The 21,638-nt window shown below is 31.0% G+C and overlaps 1 protein-coding gene across 1 annotated transcript in view; it reads left to right on the plus strand.

Annotated features, from left to right (window-relative positions):
• Window positions 1-20,996, plus strand: part of LOC134690958 (epidermal retinol dehydrogenase 2-like) — a 30,027-nt gene extending 9,031 nt beyond the window's left edge. The window contains exons 2-5 of the mRNA XM_063551136.1: window positions 5,214-5,379; window positions 9,700-9,944; window positions 12,542-12,667; window positions 16,627-20,996. Coding sequence (XP_063407206.1) covers window positions 5,214-5,379; window positions 9,700-9,944; window positions 12,542-12,667; window positions 16,627-16,780 — 691 coding nt within the window. The 3' untranslated portion in view covers window positions 16,781-20,996. The remainder of the gene's footprint in view (window positions 1-5,213; window positions 5,380-9,699; window positions 9,945-12,541; window positions 12,668-16,626) is intronic.
• Window positions 20,997-21,638: the final 642 nt, after the last annotated feature.

The following is a 21,638-nucleotide window of genomic DNA, read 5'->3' on the forward strand; positions in this document are numbered from 1 at the left end:
TGTCTTCTTTCTTTACTCACCTGACACTTGTACGAGTTAAGCATGGATCTAACATGCACTTATTATTTTAATCAGATTGAGGTTTAACTGAATTTCAGATGCACTAAGATCTATTAAATCAGATAGTGTACGTTATTACATCTTTTTTGGTTAACTCATGGTCCCATAAAACCCTTGCAAAGTCATTTTAAATCCTTTATATATATCAGCCAAGCAAAACAAATGGAATTTAAAGTGAGAAAAGTTGACAAAATTTATTATCTTGATTTTATACAGATGTGCCTGTCTGTTTGTAATAGTCAAGCACTGCATGACTAATTGTATAATTGTTTTTTTATTACTACTAAAGTGCTGCTGACTTTCTAGCTTTCTGTGGAGAATTGGCTTTATCCCCCAACATTATGTTATAAGGCTTAAAATGTTCTTACAAAGTTACAATACTGATAGTTTCATACCGCACAGAACAGCAGACATTTTTAATCAGCTTTAAATATGGTAAATAGGCTTTGCATAACGCTTTACAATGTAGATTGTCCTCAAATTTACTTCAATACACTCAGTTAGGTCTGGTAAGTGTTAGATCTATTTGGTGCATCTAATTTATTACACCAAGAAATTATGGTTATGCAAAAGGATAGATTTCAATAATTTTAAGGAGAGGCTGAACTACAGCAATGTGAACTTATTTTATCGAAATTAAAGCATGATAAATGCAGGATATCGAATTACAAAAATATATATTAAATGTCATCTTGGTGTGATGTTAATAATTACTACCATATACTTAGATCGTTTAACTTTCTATTAGCTTTGGATGTAGAATTGCCTTTATCACAAACCTTTATATCAGGCTGTAACAATCACTTAATACTGGTAATTTTATATGGCAGTCCGAGTCAGAATAGTATTGGAGAATCATTTTTAAGCAGCTTAATTAACATGGTAAATACCCGTTGAATGGAACTCTTCAAAGTAAAATGTAACCTCATACATGTAAATAATCATACTGGAAAACCAATGGGGTTGTTAGATGTGTATAATTTACACCAAGAAACTATATATAATGGATACATATATATGTGCAAAAGAATAGATTTCAATATTATTTTGGAGGGGAGGCTAAGATAATTTATTCAGCATTTTTTTCTTATTTTATGTTAAAAATTGATCAATAAATGTCATCTTGGTGTAAATTATATGATAATTATTTCCCTAATTATCACTACCTTACTTAACCCTGTTGACTTTCTAGTTTGTCATTATATGAGAATGATATGGCTCCTGAATTCACAGCTTGCTCAAACTTATTTATCAAGCTTTAACGCTATGCTAACTGGTGATTTCATATGACACAGATTGATCAGCATGCATTTTTTAATCAGCTTACAATTAATATGGTATTTTTAAAAAATGTCTCTTGAATTGAGCTGTTATACTGTTGTTTGCCTCCTGGTCTTTTTCTTCTTTTTTCTTTTGCCATGGCTTTTTTCTGTTTATTTCTGACTTGACTTTAGAGTTTGATTTTGATTGGTTAAATCTTTGGCCTATCTTTTTTCAATAAAGAATGTTGTCAAATTTCATATACATTAATTGTACTTTGTCATGTTGGAGGGGCCTCATGGGGGGGATCTCATCACGATTCACAAGTTGATTTTTTTGTAAATCACAATTCACAGAAAATAAAATTCCATGATCATGCAGGGATCACCAAAAAATTAAAATATAAAAAATCTGTAGAAAAACAGATCACGATAGCAAAAATGCGCCAATCACAATGAACGAAAATAACCCATCAGACCCCTCATGTTGGTGTTAATTACATTGTCAATTTTATGCTTATTGATTTTTTTAAAGATAAGTTGAAGATTTATTTAGCTATACTAGTATAGACACACTTTTTTTAGCAGATTAATGAAAAAAAAAATGTTGGTAAACATTTGATATTTCTATATGGATAGAGAATATGATTGTCATTTGGTCACGAGCATCACCGAAGAGACATGTATTGTCGAAATGCGCATCTGGTGCAAGAAAATTGGTACCGTTAATTTTATTAAGTTCAACTACTCCTTTTTCAGGTCCTTATAATGACAATGTTTAATTGTGCAAAAAACTAGAAAATAAGAAAAAAAAACATGCAATTAAAAGCAACATGATCAGTAAAACTTGGATTAACAAAGATCATGAGCAAAACAGGACCTATAAAAGTATGGTTTTGTCGAAATGCCAGTCCATTTCCAATATATAGGAGTTATTGCCCTTGAATAAATTTTAAGAAATTTGAGATTTCATTAAAAAGATACAGAAATGTACAAAGAAAAAAGTTCAACAAAAATTGATTTGAAAATGAATTATATATTCAACTTTTTAATATTGGAGATTATGAGTGTTCATTGTTGAAGATGCACAATTTATTAGTCCAGCCCTGGTGAACAAAACATATTCTCTGCCATGAGCCTATAGTTTTGATACAAGTGTTCCAAAAAATTGATTGCAAAGATATTTCATCTATATAAGGTATGTAACAACAATCATTACAAATATTAGGGAAGTGTTGGTGAAAAAAGATAACAATTATTTGATAATTAAGGCCAGGATTTTTTAATTTGTTGGTTTACGGATCCGCCGACCCGATTTTGCCGATTTTCAAAATAAAAATTAAATCGAATTTTCAGGCTTTTTTTTATTCTCGCCGACCATAAAAAATGCATTATCCCTGAAAAATAATTAAAATATCCCTTTTTATGAAATGAAATGCATTAATCACTAACAGAAGTGATGACACTTTCTGTTGTGAAAAATGAAACTTTCAGTTTACGTTTCTAAAAATAGACAAATCAATTATTAACGGCCTTGAAATGTCGTTTGCGCAAATAATTTTGCGGAACAAAACCTGTGTTTAAAACCAATTACACAATAAGTTCGTTTCCCTTATTTGTCACCAGTCCGTAAGATGCATGTTCTCATATAAATAGACTTGTCCAAATGTGGACAGGTGGACAGGCATCAAGTTAAAATACTGAATTTTAACAAATCATTTGATATTTTCTTGTTTTATAGATAATAAAAAAATATCGTCCATTTGGATAAAAAACGGGAATGCATGACAACAGATTATTTAACCTGATCAAGGATTTGTATAGTCTATACAAATCCTTGACCTGATATTCTCGTTTTTCCAGTGGACGAGTCTATTACGTTTTTGACACGTGTGTTGAAACTTATTTTCGTACGACATTTTTACTTTTTTTTTCTTTATCAGTTTTCGTGCTTATTATTTTTCACCATGTTTTGATTAAAAGCTAAGTCAAATAACAGACGTGAATCTGTTTTTCTTGTTTGTGAAATGACGATTTAATTTCGTCTTTGTCAGCGTACCCCCCCTTTTTTACGGGAAATTATTAGACAATGTCATGCGATGTTTACAGCTGAGCAATAATATTTCATCAAACTAAAATTTAAGAACGATGAAAAAATAGTATGACAAACATATTATTAGAAAGGTGAAATATATTTTTATTTTGCATATCAGTTTTCTGTCTTGAAAGATTTTATTTTTATTTTTTTTCCGACCGACCGACCCGACTTTTTCATTGAGAAAATCCGTAAACCAACAAATTAAAAAACCATGGCCTAAGCAATATATGTGAAATGATGACGGAAAACACTTTTGCAGTTTCAGAAGTCATACAAAATATGAATTATCAGATTTAGTGTTGATTTACAAAAATGTTCTATATAATCTTGAAAACCATACAAATTTGACAAAATTTGTGTAAGGATTACATCTATTTATGTTTGATTTTTATGTAAACTGTGTGTCAATGGAATGTTTATATGGGAATTATCAGAACAAGAATTATAGGAATAACATGTACAGAAAAGATAATTATGTCCAACTTTAATTATGCACCAATTATAAACTCCTTACAGATCTAAACCAAGATGTTAATTTTATATTCATTAGACTTGCTTTTTATCAATCTGGAATGCAAAGCAAGAAAATGAACTCCAAAATGAGTTGTTAAACTATAGTTTCTTAAGTTAACCAAAGGCACCCTGCTAAGATGGAAGTGGCTTTCATTATATTGAATATGAGTTTATGACATTTAATTGTCTGTAAATGATTTTCAATGAATGGTTAGCCATGATATTAATATTGACTGATCAATACCTGTGAGTGATAAAGTATCATAATATGCTGTTATTCATTATGATTTCTTGCGATTTCCTTGATTTGACAGTAAAGTGGTGAACCTGGAATTTGCACTGGTGGATCTCGAAATTTTCATAAGTATGGGCCCACTTACTGCCTAAGAGGGGGCCTGCTACAGTTACGCTTCAGTGATTCCCTATATAAACAATCAATTTTTTTCCCAAAAAAGGGGGGACCTAAATCCACCTCTGATTTGAACAATCAACAGACTCAGAGTGCAATTTTACTTTCTGGAGCCTTTTAAAAATAATGCAGACTTTTGCAAAACCAATCACAGAAATAAAATATCCACAAGAAAGAAATTTTTCCTCAACTTGGAAATTGGAACCCACAAAAATAAGTGACACATCATAATCTAATCCTGTTCTGTATGTTGCACCTCTCCATCGTTATTTGAGAGTAAATTTAAAACACTTAGGCAACTAGAACAGATACTATAGGGCATCATAAAGGACGCCTCCTATTAAGTTTAGTGTGTTTTTAATGATCTAGTAGATCTTGGATTTAAAATGAAATGAAATGAATAGGTTTATCTTTAAATTTTTTTTTAACCTAGTCAAATATTTTCACTCAAGTCTCATACTTAAGTAGGTGAAATATTACTGGGCCAAAAAGAGGGCAAATTACAAGGGTAAAAGTGAATGTTGTACTAAAAAATTTCATAGGGCATTTTGTGGAAAAAAATTGGATGATTACATAAGGAGTCACTGAAGCATGACTGAAGCACCTCCCCCTATTTAGGTCAGTCAGTGGGTTCCCCTTTTAAAAAGTTCTGCATCCCCCAGTGATATAAAAATTAAGTTCAAGTGTAAGATGGAGAGAGATCTGGCCATAAAGGCATAAAACTTTGCTCATGTGCCTTGAGCACAAAAATCATGCTCGAAACAAAAAATCCAGCAATTTATTTAGTTGATTTTCGAGTCCAAGTACAAAAATCATGCTCGAAAGTTTTATGACCGTGAGGCCAGGTCTATAAGTTTATATTTTTCTATTATAGAATAAAGGAAGAAGTGAAGAAAGTAGGAAGGAGAGTGAAAGAAGAAGTTGGAGATGTGGCTATTTTGATAAACAATGCTGGCATTGTATCAGGGACTAAACTTATAAATACTCCAGATGATATGATAGAAAAAGTCTTCCGTGTCAACCTATTGGCCCATTACTGGGTGAGTACATAATTTGTGTAATATAGCAATGTAGAGGGGGGATAGGAGGTGTCCTGATCCTGAAATTCCGAATTAAAAACACGAAATCCTGAGGTTGCGAAATTGGAAAAAAGAATTCCCGAATCTCGAAAGGGTCAATCCCAAAACCCAGAGCTTATAAAAACACCCCATCCTGGAGTCCCTATAAAGGTCCTATCACTATCCCCCCTCATTGTATCATGGACCAAACTAATAAACTACCCAGACAAAGATAATAAAGGTCTTCCATGTCAACCTATTGGCCCACTGTAAACTGGGTGAGTATACATATTTTGTATAATTTATAACATTGTATCAAGGACTTAATTAAATGAACACCTCAAATGATATGATAGAAAACATCTTCTGTGTCACCCTATCGGTCCATCCCTGAAGCCTGAGACAGATGAACAGAAGAACTGACAAACAAATTAACACACAGACACAGACCCATTGACGGAAAAATCACAAATTGTTTTGTTTCAGTATCTTAAAATTATATTAGGTATAATTTAAATGATTGATTGATATTTTACTTTCTAACTCCACTTTAAGCACAATTTGCAATAAATATAGTGTAGTAGCCAGTTGTTATTGGTGGAGGAAGCCAGAGTAACTTAGAAGAGAACTGCTGACCTTTGAAAGGAAAATTGGCAATCCTTTAAGTCAATAAAAATTACTATTTGCACCTTCCACATGAATTACCTGAAATTCCCAAAAAAGGTTGACCACTCTCATTGGCGGATCCAGGGGGTGGTTCCAGGGGTTGGAACCCCCCTTTTTTGGGCCAATCAATGCATTTGAATAGGGACATATAGTTGGACCCCCCCTTTTTTTTAAATTGGTTAGTTCATCTGATATCTAATTTCCACTTCAGATTTAAGTTTTTGGTCAAGGTAGCTGAAGACCTATCAACTAGAAACTAAGTGTCACTATGATATGATTTTTCTTATTGAAATGCCAATTTAGAGATTTGACCCCAATTTCACGGTCCGCTCAACATAGAAAATGATAGTGCCCTCTTTGCTGGTCAGTACTTCTGTTTATCTGTCCAGCTTCAGGTTAAAGTTTCTGGTCAAGGTAGTTTTTGATGAAGTTGAATTCAAATCAACTTGAAATTTGGTACATAATAATGTTCCTTATGAATTACGATCTTTCTAATTGTAATGCCAAGTTAGAGTTTTATCCCCAATTTCACTGTCCACAAAACATAGAAAAATGAAAGTGTTAAGTGGGACGTCTGTGCGCTATATGGACACATTCTTGTTACTCTCAGATTATATTAGGGAAGAAGATATAAGGTAAAAAAACTGACTACTATACGTTTGAGGAAAAAAATAATTTATAAAATGTTTTTAGTTATCTTCAGTGTATAGTTGAAAGTGGTTTTCATCTTTTATGGTTTTAAATAATAAAGGTCGTGATGGTTATTCGAGGCCGACTGTGGATAAATTCATTATCTATGCAATTTTGGGATAACATTTTTTTGTTGATTTTTCAAAATTTTATTTCTTGTTCCTTTAATATATTATTTCATTGTTTTTCCTGTTGGTCCGAGAACACAATTAATTCGTAGTTTCTTTTAGAACATTAAACTTAAAACACACCTGCGCTTTCTCAATGAAATTTTTACAGTGTGTTAATTGGACTACTTTTGGGACAAGTTATTTCAAAATTATAGAAAACTTCATCACCTCTAACTCAAAATATGGACAATTTTGTGTTTAGGGTGTCTCGAAATCTTTTGACAGCTTCCGAAGTGCTAATTTTTAACCTTTTGCAGCTAGACCAAATCACTACTTTCCTGTAAAATTCTGGACCCAAAATTTTTTACAGTGTAATTTCTCCCCCCTACTTACAATTTGAGGCATTAAACATGGAAAAATAAATTTGGATAGGGTATAAAAATTATTGGCAAGTAACCCACTGTTAACACTAGGGACTATATTCGTTGTACAATGAAAAGACGACAATTGTGGTGTCGGTCACTCTCGGACCTGTTTGAATGGTTTTACACTAGTCATTTTGGGGGCTCTTCATAGCTTACTGTTCCATGTTAGCCAAGACTCTGTGTTGATCAGATCTTCCTTTGACCTTTAATGATTTTTCTTTAACAAATTGTGACTTGGATGTAGAGTAACAGTCTATTTCACACTTATACCACATCATCTTATATCTATAAACTACAAGTTATGAAGACCTACATTTTGTCACCGAATAAATAATGATGATGAATTGATAACGTTTAAATGTATGTTTTTAAGTACAAATCAGTTTGTTTACTTTTATTAAGTACTGTTATGTTATTTTGTAGCACATAAACCAATTTAGTTTTCTGCAGAAGGAATTTAAACATATAAATTGTAATTATTCCAAAATTATGACCTTGCATTTCATATAATAATTTTGGTATGTTTTCTTACTTGTGGATTTTGTATACTCTAAATTCAGAAATTATTGAGGGAAATTATACAGGGTTATAACAAGGATTTGTATACTATACAAATCCTTGGTTATAATAGCAATAATTTAAACTCACATTTTGATTTTTTTTTTATAAAAATGAAACAGTTTTTTTTTTCTCAATATCCTAAACTGACAAAATCACAATAATAAATGCAATAAATCATTTTTGAATTTACAGTACTTTGAAATGTTAATTATGGAAAATATATCTGTTAACTGTAAATTCAGACTGAGTTGTAAACGCAATAATTAAAACTCGCATTTTGTAATATTTTAACTGAATTAAGCATGACTTTTCTCAAAATCGTAAAAATTAAAATCGCATTCAAGTGTAAAATGACAACATCGCAATAATAAATGCACGCAATAATTTCTGAATTTACAGTATTTTCTTCAGTTATTTCTATTCTATAATTTTTACATCTAATCTTCATAATTTATAGCACCCCAATATTCTCCACTCTTATTTTGTTGGCCTATTTAATTCTCCATTCTCTAAACACACTCCAAACCCTCAAATTAAATGTAAAATATAATGAAATCTTTTCAAAACAAAATATTCATAAATGGTCGTTCACATTTTAACACAAAAGGAAAATTTTAAGGATAATAAAATGAAAACAATTTCCCAAGATGGCAGGTGATAAACAGAGCTATCCATGTTAATTTATAAAAATATTTTTCTCTTGTTATTTTTTCATGGAGGTTGTCACAAACATAACAATAATTTAACTTGTCTGACACCTGGTCACATTCCTAGACTTACTGGTCAGTCCATGGTCAGTTTGACCTGTCATTTATACACCTTTACAGGTGTTTAACAACAGCTGTACCATGTAAACATGGCTAAATATGCTGTTGTGAACAGGTGACAAATGCATTTTTTTTGTCTTAAACAATAAACCATAAAGGTTGAAATTTTATAGTTATTTTACTAAAAAAAATATGCAAATTTAAAGAAAAAACTTTTGTAGTGGAAGTTTTTTATGAGAATGATTGCCATAAATTAAATTTTAAGTTTAAAAAAAATAAAAATATTTTGTTTCATACAAAATTAAAACATAAAAATGGAATCATTGCTTCAGACACAAGAAAAAAAACCAACAGCTATAGGTTACTGTACAGCCTTCAACAATGAGTTCAAACTACATAATAAGCTTTTAAAGGCCCCAAAATTGTATGGTTTGGCAAATAAATATGTAAGAAGAATTATAATTTTGTTTAGAGAGATAACCATAGGCTCTCCCTTGACACCATTTGCGAGTATCAGGTCTTGAGAAACGATGATAGTCAGGTGGAAAGGAACAATAAAAGGCTGACCAATGTAACAGAAGAGCCATATCTCTTGCACGCGAAAGACACCTTTGTAGATTTTGAAAAAAGAGCAGGCTACGTAATGCTGCTAAATGGAAGCACTGAATCCACAAAGTGGAAAGGGATTAAGTTGCAATAACTTGATTCCCAATCCACTTTAAATGAATATATATGTTTAAACTAAGGTACAATGTATTTTTGTTATATAGATAATGAATTAGAAAAAAGGGGAGATAACTTATAAGAAACAATTATTTTTTCACACACCTCTCAGGTGATGATTAATTCTTTGATTTTTATTTTAGAAAAAAAACAACACCACAAAACATGTTAAATAAGACATGTCCGTTATTCTTTATTTTTTGTAGATTCCAAATTATGTGAAAGGAGGAAAACTTCCGTGGATAATTAGTCAAAGTCTGTGTACAAGAGTTTGTAAAATGTTTATTTAGTTGAAAATTTAGATTTGTGGTTATCCCCCAAATCCACTGTATAATTTACAATATTTCATTTTATTTTCAGACTGTAAAATTTTTCATGCCTACAATGATTAGAAAAAATCACGGCCACATAGTAAACATAGCAAGTTCTACTGGATTGGTAGGTATCAACAAACTGACGGAGTACTGTGCTTCTAAGTTTGGCGTGGTCGGATTTACTGAGGTGCTAAGTTACGAACTAATATTTGGAGGTCATGATGGGGTTCATACAACACTAGTCTGTCCGTCTTATGTAGAGACAGGAATGTTTGAGGGATGTAAAATGAGGTACAGTATTCATGGCAGCTATGTATAGTATTTCCCCTTATGATTTTTACTGAAGAACTAAAAAGAAATTGCATAATAAATAGGACGCCTCCGGGTGCGGGAATTTCTCCCTACATTGAAGACCTGTTGGTGACCTTCTGCTGTTGTTTTTTCTATGAAGTCTCTTTGACACATTCCCCATTTCCATTCTCAATCTTACCATTGTATTAAAGTCTAGGCAAAAGATATCAAAGGGACAAGTTGAAAACAAAATGACTATGTCAATACAAAAAAATGAAAAACCATTAAAAAACAAATAGTATACAAAATACAAGTACTCAAAACATCCTGCTGTAATAAATTAAACAATCTCACAGCATTGATTTAAATTCTTAGATTGATTACATTTCAGATACCAGGGGCAGATCCCTGATGAAATGTTTAGGGGAGGCTTCTATAGCAAAAACGATGTATCTTAGGGGTCATTCATAATGGTCAACCATTTTCCAAAGTGTACAAAACGTACACTTTGGGGAGAGTCAGACAGACCTGGGTTACAAAAACAACATTTTTACAGTACGCTTTTTAAAAAATAATAAAAATAAAACAGTCAAATTTGTTTCAGTTTATTTGCAATGCAATTTTTTATATTAAACTAAACAATAAAAGACAGGATCTTCTTAAGACTGATGGATTCTTGTCTTCAAATCTGAAAATGGTTCCTTAAATCTTTTTGAGGGAGGTTGGGGGGCTCAGAAAAAGTGTGTATAATTGAACACTTTGGAAAATAGTTGACAGTTATGGATGACCCCTTATCCTATCTACTGTTTGTGCTCATACTTTTATTTATTTACATATATATAAACTCTAAATCAATGATACTGTAAATTCAGAAATTATTGAGATTTTGTCATTTTAGACAATAATGCGCAATTTTAATTTTTGCGACATGAAAAAAAATCCTGTTTAATTCATATAAAATATTTTAAAATGCCAATTGAAATTATTTCTATTATAACCCTGTCGCATTTAAAAATAAAAACATCCTAATAATTTCTGAATTTTCAGTAATCATTTATACAGCAAATTTAATTTCATTGTATATAGATTTTAACAATACTATTTCTTTAATCCATGCTGAGCATCATACTAAAATGATTCAGTACTATTAAGTTAAGAGTTTGACCAGGTAGGGAGAGTAAATTTACTATGATATCCATTACAAAAGTTAGAAATATTTTGTTACATTCTCTCGTTACTAAAAAACAATAAGATAAAAGTTATTGAAAACAAATCTCCTGTATCTTATTTCAAAGGACACCCTAAAAGTAAGGTAATTGGTCCATTGATCCACTTTTAAATTTATGGTCCACTTTGTGAAGAAATTTGACTATAAAAGACTACTGCAAGGTCAGGTATTCGAAACCAAGATGAAAAATATCAGAGATGAAATTAAAAGGACTTTTTTCATTTATACCTCAGAGCAGTGAGTGAATTACATTATTGATAGGAATCAATTACGTTTTCAGTTTTAAATAATTGTTTGACCTATTTGTGGTAGCCTTTTATTTTCTCTGGTTACATGGAATGAAAGATATAAGCACCTAAAATTGGCTCAGATTTTGTGTTTCAGGCATCTTATATTTTAGAATAAGGGATACATTTCTTGATTAAAGAGGTCACTGTAGGTTCAATGGAAATGTATGTATGTTCGTAATGATTCATGAGTGTTGGGACTAGACTTAAATATTAAATAATTTTAGCTTTCAAAGCTTTTCTCCTGTAAGGAAGCAGGGACAGAGGAATTTTCAAATTGTCTTAAACTTTTTTATACTGTAATTCACCTTTTTCAGAATCTTGGTGAATCATTCTGGGTAATATTTTCAAAAGTTTACACCAAAAGTTGTGATTGGTTGAAAACATCTTGAAATTAAATAATTGATGATCCATATTTTTTTCTTTTTTGGCTACAAGCATTAACATTGCCTATTATGAATTCTCTAGATTTTGAAATGGTGAATTGCTTTCAATATTTGAGAAAATTATAACTATTCGTTTGATACAACTGTCCACTAGAAATCAATTGACATTGATGCTAGAGACTATAGATAAGCATCTCAGGAGCCTGTAATTACCGTAAGTGATTGTCGTTTGTTTATGTGTTACATATTTGTTTTTGGTTCATTTTTTTTTACTTAAATAAGGCCGTTAGTTTTCTCATTTGAATTGTTTTACATTGTCTTATTGAGGCCTTTTATAGCTGACTATGCGGTATGGGCTTTGTTCATTGTTGAAGGCCGTACGGTGACCTATAATTGTTAATGTTTGTGTCATTTTGGTCTTTTGTCCAGAGTTGTCTCATTGGCAATCATACCACATCTTCTTTTTTTATATGATACAGTATTCAACAATGAGCAAATAACCCATACTTCATTTATAAGCAGGACAAAAATAAGGACACTCAATCTTTCCTTTGAATTTTTCACAGCATGATTTCATTACGGTTACTGGCATAACTTTAAATAAGTTATGAATTATAGTAATATTGATTAAGATTTTAAAACACATTATTTTAACAATTGATTGATATTCAATATGTTATTATTTTAATATTTCAGGTTTCCATGGATACTGCCCCCATTGAAAGTTAGCTATACAGTTGAAAAAATAATGCAGGCAATTCTGACAAACCAACAAATGATATGTATACCAAGATCTATATACTTCTTCACATTTCTCAAAACGTAAGTCTATAGTATAAGTACTGAAGGATATATATATATATACCAAGATCAGTTTCTTATAATGACATTTCTCAAATTGTAAGTCTATTAGTACTAAATGATTTTTATACCTAGATTTTTTTTGTCTTTACATTTCTCAAAACATAAGTACATTAGTACTGATGACACTGTATTTATTACCATGATTTGAATAAAGAACTTTATATCAACAGCAAGATAGGAAAGGTTTAGAAGCTATGAGGGTCTGTATGCATGATTCTTCATTTGTGTATTCACTAAACTTTATGGCTATTTCCCACTCTTTAAAAATCACGCTTATTCTTTAAAAATCTCCTAAAAATGATATTTTATCAATATTGAATTCTCTATTCTGGACATCATTCATTTCTGTAATCATTAATTTCCATGATTTGTATAAGATCTAAAGAATCCTATTGATTCACCAGTAAGATGTGAGAAGTACAGAAGCTATAGATAAGTATTTGTCTATTTATGAAAGATGCTCTAGATAAGGGATCCTTCTTTTCTGTATTCTTTAAATTTTAGATCATTTTTCTCTTTTTTTTTATACTTTTTGCCCATTATTTTCTGTTCTTTACATGTTAACAAACTGTAATTATTCTCTTTTCTTTATTTTTATGCCCCACCTACGATAGTAGAAGAACATTATGTTTTCTGGTCTGTTTGTCCGTCTGTCTGTTCATCCATCCGTCCGTCTGTTCGTTCGTTCGTCTGTTCGTTCGTTCGTCTGTCCCGCTTCAATTTAAAAGTTTTGGTTGAGGTAGTTTTTGATGAAGTTGAAGTCTAATCAACCTGAAACTTAGTATACATGTTCCTTATGATATGATCTTTCTAATTTTAAATGCCAAACTAGAGTTCTGACCCCAATTTCACGGTCCACTGAACATAGAAAAAGATAGTGCGAGTGGGGCATCCATGTACTGGGGACACATTCTTGTTTATCCTATTTTTCTGTTTATATAAAATTGAGAATAGAAATGGGGAATGTGTCCAAGAGACTATCTATCATTTTATTCTTAAAATCTTCTAGACCCCCATGAATGAAAAGGAGGTAAAATCTGTTTTTAGTTCAAAGCTGTCTTTTTCATTTTCATATACATATAATTCTTTTATGTTGACATTATATGAACTGTATAAAGATAAGTATATGTTGTGTGATTTTACATTTCCCCTGATAATAGGCACTTTTATACAGTATTTGGATAGGAGGTTCAAAATAAGACGAAGAAAATGCCAATGGTATAAAGATTTAGCGATGTGGTATGATTGCCAATAAGACAACTATACATCAGAGTCCAAGTGATGTAAATTTTAAGCAACTTGTTGCCTTATTCAGACATCTTTCGCATTGTTTTGTGTCTTATTCATCAGTGTCACATTTTTAAACAAGATAGAGATAAAAAAAAAACTGGACTATAAACACATTTTGCCTTTCTTTGCTCCAATCCAAGCTAAAATTGAGAATGGAAATGGGGAATGTGTCAAAGAGACAACAAGCCGACCATAAAACAGACAACAGCAGAAGGCCACCAATATGTTTTCAATACAGTGAGAAACTCCCGCACCTGGAGGTGTCCTTCAGCTGGCTCCTAAACAAATGTCTTTACTAGTACAGTGATAATTGACGCCATACTCAACTCAGAATTATTAAAATTGCAATATTTTGTTACTCTGATCTAATGGCTGCATTTAAGATTTTTCTAAAATTAAAAGGCATATTAACTTACAAAATTAAATAGTAAAAAAACAAACAATTAAAGTAAAAAACATAAAGTTATTATATAAGAGATAACTCCATATTTTCAATTATTTTACTATGGATCATTGTCAATTAAAAGTAGAATGTAAAGACGAGTTCTGGACTAGGGCTTTCTGACATTTAAATATTTAACGAGACAACAAAAAGTTGAAGGGCCATGTTTGAAACATTAATCAGCCATCAATTTGATGTAAAAGAATCATGTCTTTATGTTTTGTTGTAATTCATTTGGTTATCAAGAAACTTAACTTAATCTGAGTTATCATGCCCCACCTATGAGTATGGTAGTAGAGGGGCATTATGTTTTCTGGTCTGTGCCTCTGTTCGTCCGTCCTTCCGTCTGTCCCGCTTCAGGTTAAAGTTTTTGGTGAAGTTGAAGTCCAATCAACTTGAAACTTAGTGTACATGTTTCCTTTGATAACATCATTCTAATTTTAATGCCAAATTAGAGAATTTATTCCAATTTCACGGTCCACTAAACGTAGAAAATGATAGTGCGATTGGGGCATCCGTGTACTGTGGACACATTCTTGTTTTGAAACATATTTTCAAGTGTTGGAGTTAACTCAATATTTTCAATTAATTGTATAGTTCTACAATTAGACAGTGTGCAATGACTTGTTTTTGTTTCTAAGATGTAAGAACAATGTGGGAAAGCATTTTACACGTTTTTTGACACACAGCAGGAAATTGCCACAACTTCATTAAAAATATTTTACATTCATTCTAAATGCGCTATTCAGTAAAAATATAGAGATAATAATAAAAATCTTACTTATTTATATTGTCAATCAACTTTTACGCAATAATTTGCTTCTGTTCAGTGCTGTTACTAAAGTTGTCATGTTGGATTCTGTTGTGCTTGGTCTTACTGATTCAAATCAGTGAAGGAGCCACAATAACTATGGGAGATAACTCAATATTTTCAATTCGATTGTAATTATAAGGGAGATAACTTTATAACTCTGTATTACCAATTACATTGTAGTTATATGAGAGGATAACTCCATATTTTCAACAAGTTTGTAGTTATATGGGAGATAACCCCATATTTTCAATAATTTTTAGTTATATGGGAGATAACCCCATATTTTCAATAATTTTTAGTTATATGGGAGATAACTCCATATTTTCAATGAGTGTTGCCACAGACCACAATTAATTCCGCTATTAGTTCTTTATAACTTTTTGTCTCATTAAAAAAATTGCACCGAATCTTTTTGTCCAATTTTTTGTGTGTGTAATGTATAGTTCTAGTCCAAAAATATATCCAAAATTCAGAAAGATTGCTTTCACACATCTTACAAATTTAGCCAATACACATCCATACCCCTATTGACAAGTCAAGAGATGTTCCGAAAACTGTAAATACATTGTATTACCTTTTTGCACTTGGCCTAATCACTCATTCCATATCAAAATCAGTTTAAATACAACATCCAAAAATTTATTTCACCTCTCATCTTCCATTTCCACCCCAAAAAAATTAAGAAATGAGTGAGGAAGGACAAGAAAAAAAATTAAGACAAAATACACTCTAATTTAAAGGAACTATATTCGTGGACAACGAAAAGCGGGGTCATTAATTGTGGCCTTGGGCCGTTTGTAGTTATATGGGAGATAACTTATAACTTTATATTCAATTAGTTTGTATTTATATGGGAGATAACTTAAATGTATAATTCATATTCAATTAGTTTGTATTTGACCCAAGGCCCCAATTAAATACCCTGCTTTTTGTTGTCCACTAATATTCAAGTGTTTTTCCTTAATTTTTTTTCTTTCCCTTCCTCACTCATTTCTTATTTTTTTTGGGGTGGAAATGAAAGAAGAGGTGAATTTTGGATATATATTTGGACATTACACACACTAAAGAAAAATTGACAAATAAAGTGCATGCATGGTGCAATTTTTTTAATGATGCAAAAGGTTACAATGTATAAAGAACTGATAGAGGAATTAATTGTGGTCTGTGACCATTTATATGGGAGATAACTCATAACTCCATAATCAATTAGTTTGTAGTGATATTAAAGATAACTACATATAAAACAGTTAGTTTGTAGTGATATTAAAGATAACTACATATAAAACAGTTAGTTTGTAGATAAAGAGGAGACAACTCTATATTTTAAATTATTTGGGAGTACCATATAGCATTATATATTTTTTATTGCAGAATATTACCTGTTGAAGCATTTCATGAGATAATAAAATTATTTGGTGCAGCAAATTTTATGGACAGTTTCATTGGAAGACAAAATTCTGAAATAGAAGAGAAAACAAATGGTTTCCATAATGGACATGAGTCACATGACACAGTCAAAACTTGAATGGCAAGTGTGGTCAATCAGTAGAGAGGAAATTAAGTGTGCAATTGAGTGAAGAAAACTTTGAAAATCTACTGCAATTAATCAATTGAATTGAATGTGGTTTTGTACTGTTTGAAAAATTTCAAACAAACATTGTATATAGTTATAAGAAGATGTGATATGAGTGCCAATGAGACAACTCTCTATCCAAGTCACAATGTGTAAAAGAAATGTGTTCATTTTCACAAAATATTGTTGTAGTTTCATTTGTAATCATGTGTACTAATTGTGTCTTACTAGACGTTAAATTGTATTTTTTATAGATACTGTAAATTCAGAATTAGTTGTCAGGATTTTGATAGTGTATTGATGATTATGATTGTCACAATAATATAGGGTTATTGCATGAATATTGGGGACAATATTCCCCAATATTCATGCAATAACCCTTTTATTGTAAAGCAATATAATATTTGAAAGTAAAAATTTGTTTAAACTAAGATTTTGTCTTTGATGACGTCATGAACTTTGAAAATTAATTGCACTAGTGCAATATTGGAATTTATTGCATTCTATCTTTTGGTTACTTTCTGTGGGAAATATTATATTGCTATGCAATAATATTAGCACTAACATTTTGTCATCTGGGCCCAGAATATTATATATCTCCATTTAGATTTTCCTGAAATCAAAATAATTCAAGTCATATTTTTTGTGCATTTTTAAAAAAATGACAATAATTAAGGCATGCAATTATTTCTAAATTTACAGTAGTGCAATAAAAGCTTTTTTTCTAATTCTTCGTCAATGTATCCCTTTCTGCACCCATTGTATAAAAAAAATTAATCAACGTGTGGTTCTTTGATCTCAGACTTCATTGGTTTAAATCCGATTATGACGTCGAATTTTTTTGCTGTCCTCTGTAATTCCTATTGTGAGTTTTGTGACAGCATGAAAAAAGGCAACCATGCCTGATAACGTCACATAGAAAGAACACATCTTTTGACAGATCATTCGAAAAGAAGGAATAAGTTTGCCTGCATAATGTTAGAAAATCATTAGAGAAACAGATTCCACCACCAAATCTTGTGTGATACGATATTTATCCACTCTCGACACTTAAATTTTAAATATTTAAAACGCTCGGACAGGCCTTGCGTTTTAAATTTGAAAATTCAACTGTTTCCAGTGGATAAATATTGTATTACACTCGATGCAGTGGTAGAATCTTTATTTATTGCATAGCAATATAATATATCCCACTGAAGGTAACCAAAAGTTAGCGTGCAATAAATTCCAATATGGCACTAGTTCAATAAATCTTCAAAATTCATGATGTCATCAATGACAAATTCTTAGTTTAAAACAATTTTTACTTTCAAATATTATATTGCTATTCAATAAAAGGGTTATTGCAATATTGGGGAATATTGTCCCTCGTAGAACATAAATTGCACTCACAAGCTTGTGCAATATAAAATTCTACTCAGGACAATATTCCCCAATATTCATGCAATAAACCTATAATATAGTACACTGATTCAGTTTAAAAAATAAGAAACTAATCTCAATGTTACTACATGTATAACAATATTTATCAGTGAAATGTTTCCTTCTGTAAGAAAAAAACAACTTTTTAACAACTTTTTATTATGTTGCATCTATATTATTGTATAGTAATTGTTACTTATTATATTTTTCCCGTGTTATATGATGTTGAACATATTTGGCTGTGATGTTTGTTTTTATTCTCAATACTTCTCCACTGCTCAATTTCTTAAATGTGAAACTTGTCATGTTTGCCTTTGAAAACATGACATTTGCAATCTTGATTTGCTTTGATTCTTTTTCAGTTCTTCTAATGATATCATTAATAGTTCTTATAATTTAATTCTAATTTCCATTTTAAACTGTAGAAAACCATGAAAAAATGTTGACGACGTCACAGTCACATGACTAAATTATGTCTATGGGCTCATAACAAAATAACATATGCCAATCAGAAGACATGTCACATCCAAAATTAAATTATTTTCCTTTAAAACATGAGTACTTTAATCTTAAAATGAATAAGAGTTATTTCCCTTTGAGAGCAATAACCCTGTTTCTCTTAAATAATTACTAAAAAAAATATTTTTATTCCTAATGGAATTTGTATGTTATATTTGATTCGCCTAAACCAACCTCTTTTTTGGGTGTCTGTGCATGAGGTCTTTAACTTTTGACAAAGGAGTAGGTTTGATAAGGCCCTAGCATGTCCCTCTATTTACCTTAAATTTCAAATTAGGATTTATTCACCAATAACCAATGTTTCCTTGTCCTAAATTTGGTTGAAATCAGGCCAATTTTGTCAAATTTCTTCAATATCTCTTATTTTGACCTATTTTTGATGTAGAAACCAACGCTTTAGAATAAAACTTTGACATAAATAGTTCTTATTTGGTTTCTCACGTGTCTTCAAGCCAACTTAACACATATTTTATCATGTACCATTCAATTCTATAATTAGGGCCAAACATGGCCCTTGTCGAACTTACTCTTTTGTAAGCTAGAATGTATGTTAAACATAAAAGATAATTCATACTTTATAATATACATATACTACCATACAGGCCAAGTAAATAAATATGTGTGCTTCCTATTTCACTACCTACCCTATATTTAAAGCTTAGAAATAATCAACCTTAAAGTTTTATTGGGTTGTTATCCATAAACACTGTTAAAGTCAGAACTTCTCTCCCATAGACTCAATGTAAAAAAAATTGTAAAATAAAAAAAAGTTTTTGTACATAAAATTGAAAATGGAAATGGGGAATGTGTCAAAGAGACAACAACCCGACTATAGAACAGACAACAGCAGAAGGTTAACAATAGGTCTGCAATGCAGCAAGAAATTCCCACAACCGGGGACATCCTTCAGCTGGCCCCTAAACAAATATACTAGTTCAGTGATAATGAACGCCATACTAAAATCCAAATTATACACTAGAAACTAAAATTAAAAATAATGCAAGACTAACAAAGGCCAGAGGCTCCTAACTTTGGACAGGCACAAAAATGTGGTGGGGTTAAACCTACTTTACCTATTTTTTCAAAAAAGTAGTAGGGAACACACATATTATTTTATTTGGCCTCATATTAAACTATGTACTGTATTAATGTTGTTGAGATATTGTTATTTAATTTGTAAATATAAAAACACATATATATCAAATAGTGAATTCATGTGAAAAGAATATGCTATCCCATATGGGCTATGGTGGAGAAAAATGGACCTTATGCAAATAAATGTATCCTTTAAGTCTGTCACGGTATAGACATTCATAAGAACCTTTCAAAACAGACCGTATTTGAATGTTCCAAAACCAATCAAAAGTCTCATGCATATAGATAAGTATGTGCACTTGCATAATGTTGATTTCAACCCTGATGCAGCTCATTTGTTTAGTGAGGAGCTTTTGGTGATTGGTCAAAGTAGTCTCACTACTGTATCACTAGCCTGTCACACTGAGGTTGTCACATATCACATGTGGCAGGTAAGATCAGCTTAATTCTTTAAATAATTGACAAGGATTGTCAAGGTCAACAGTTTTTAGCTTACACTTTGGCTTCCTTCACTTAATAAAAATGCAGACCTAAAAATTGCACAGAAGTGCTGAAAAACATAAGTGCTTTAAACACCAGTCAATCAATGGTAACATGTATAAATACACTTTAATGTGGATCAATTTTAATCTTCTCATTATGTCCATGGAAAGACAACGTGCAATTGTATTCAGCAAATTACTGTGGATTCTTTATTATTTGCTGGATACAATTTAACATTCTCTTTCCATGGACATAATGAGAAGCGGGTACAGGTGAAACTCAATGACAAGGAAATACAAATTTGCTATAAAAGTTGATACAGACTTTGGAAGAACCATGAAATTGCATATCCACGTAAATGCAAGGTTTCCACAATCCACAGAAATTGGCACCTACAAAAATAAAATGAATCCATAGTATTTTGTTTTGGGCATAACAATAAAGATACAAAAAAATGAGTATTAGAAATGAAGAAAAGAGAATATAGCATTAGAACCAACATAATACAAAATGGAAATTTTATGTTCTTGTTATTCTGTAAATTTCAATTTATAATGAGGTTTATTGCTACTCTACATATATTGTTTGTTAATTGTTATAATATGTTATGTTGTAATTGGTGCTACAAAAAAATGTTTAGATTAAATAAATATATGTATATTGTTTACAATATTTTTTTTGTAGTAGCAAACTAATAACAGTGTTTCCCCCAGAATTTTCAAAATAGCTCCATGGAAATAAACAAAGCACCTGTTTTCCAAAACAAATATAGAGCTATGGCCCCTATACATTATATTATAAAATTATCAAATATATAATACCAAGGAACCATGGTGCTCTAATGCCAAGGGAGAGAACACTTAAGATGGTACCCAACACTTTACCTAAAATTAATTGGGCTCGTTTTATTTTCTTGAAATTTTGACAAAGTATTTACTTTGAACTTTTGACAAAAATGTATTTTAAAAATCTTTAAATATTTAAACGACCGTTTTATCAGAAAAAATACACTGGTTATATAGCAGTTTGACAAACACTTATTTTGATCATTGAGAAGCTTATTATTCCCTTAACAACACAACATAATTAAAACGTTTAGCTGATTTTACAGAGTTATCTCCCTGTAGTGTTAGGTACCACCTTAATATATCTTCTTTATAAAAAAAAGTTTGTCTTGGGAAAAAATCCATAGCCAGCCCCCACCCCCTGATAATCAAATGGTTGCTGCCTAAGTAGGGGATACTATCTTTATTTTCTTTTGTCTTTTAGTTGTTCCAGATGAAAAGTTAGG

This window comes from Mytilus trossulus, chromosome 11 (genome assembly GCF_036588685.1).
Source record: "Mytilus trossulus isolate FHL-02 chromosome 11, PNRI_Mtr1.1.1.hap1, whole genome shotgun sequence".
NCBI classification, from domain to species: Eukaryota; Metazoa; Mollusca; class Bivalvia; order Mytilida; family Mytilidae; genus Mytilus; species Mytilus trossulus.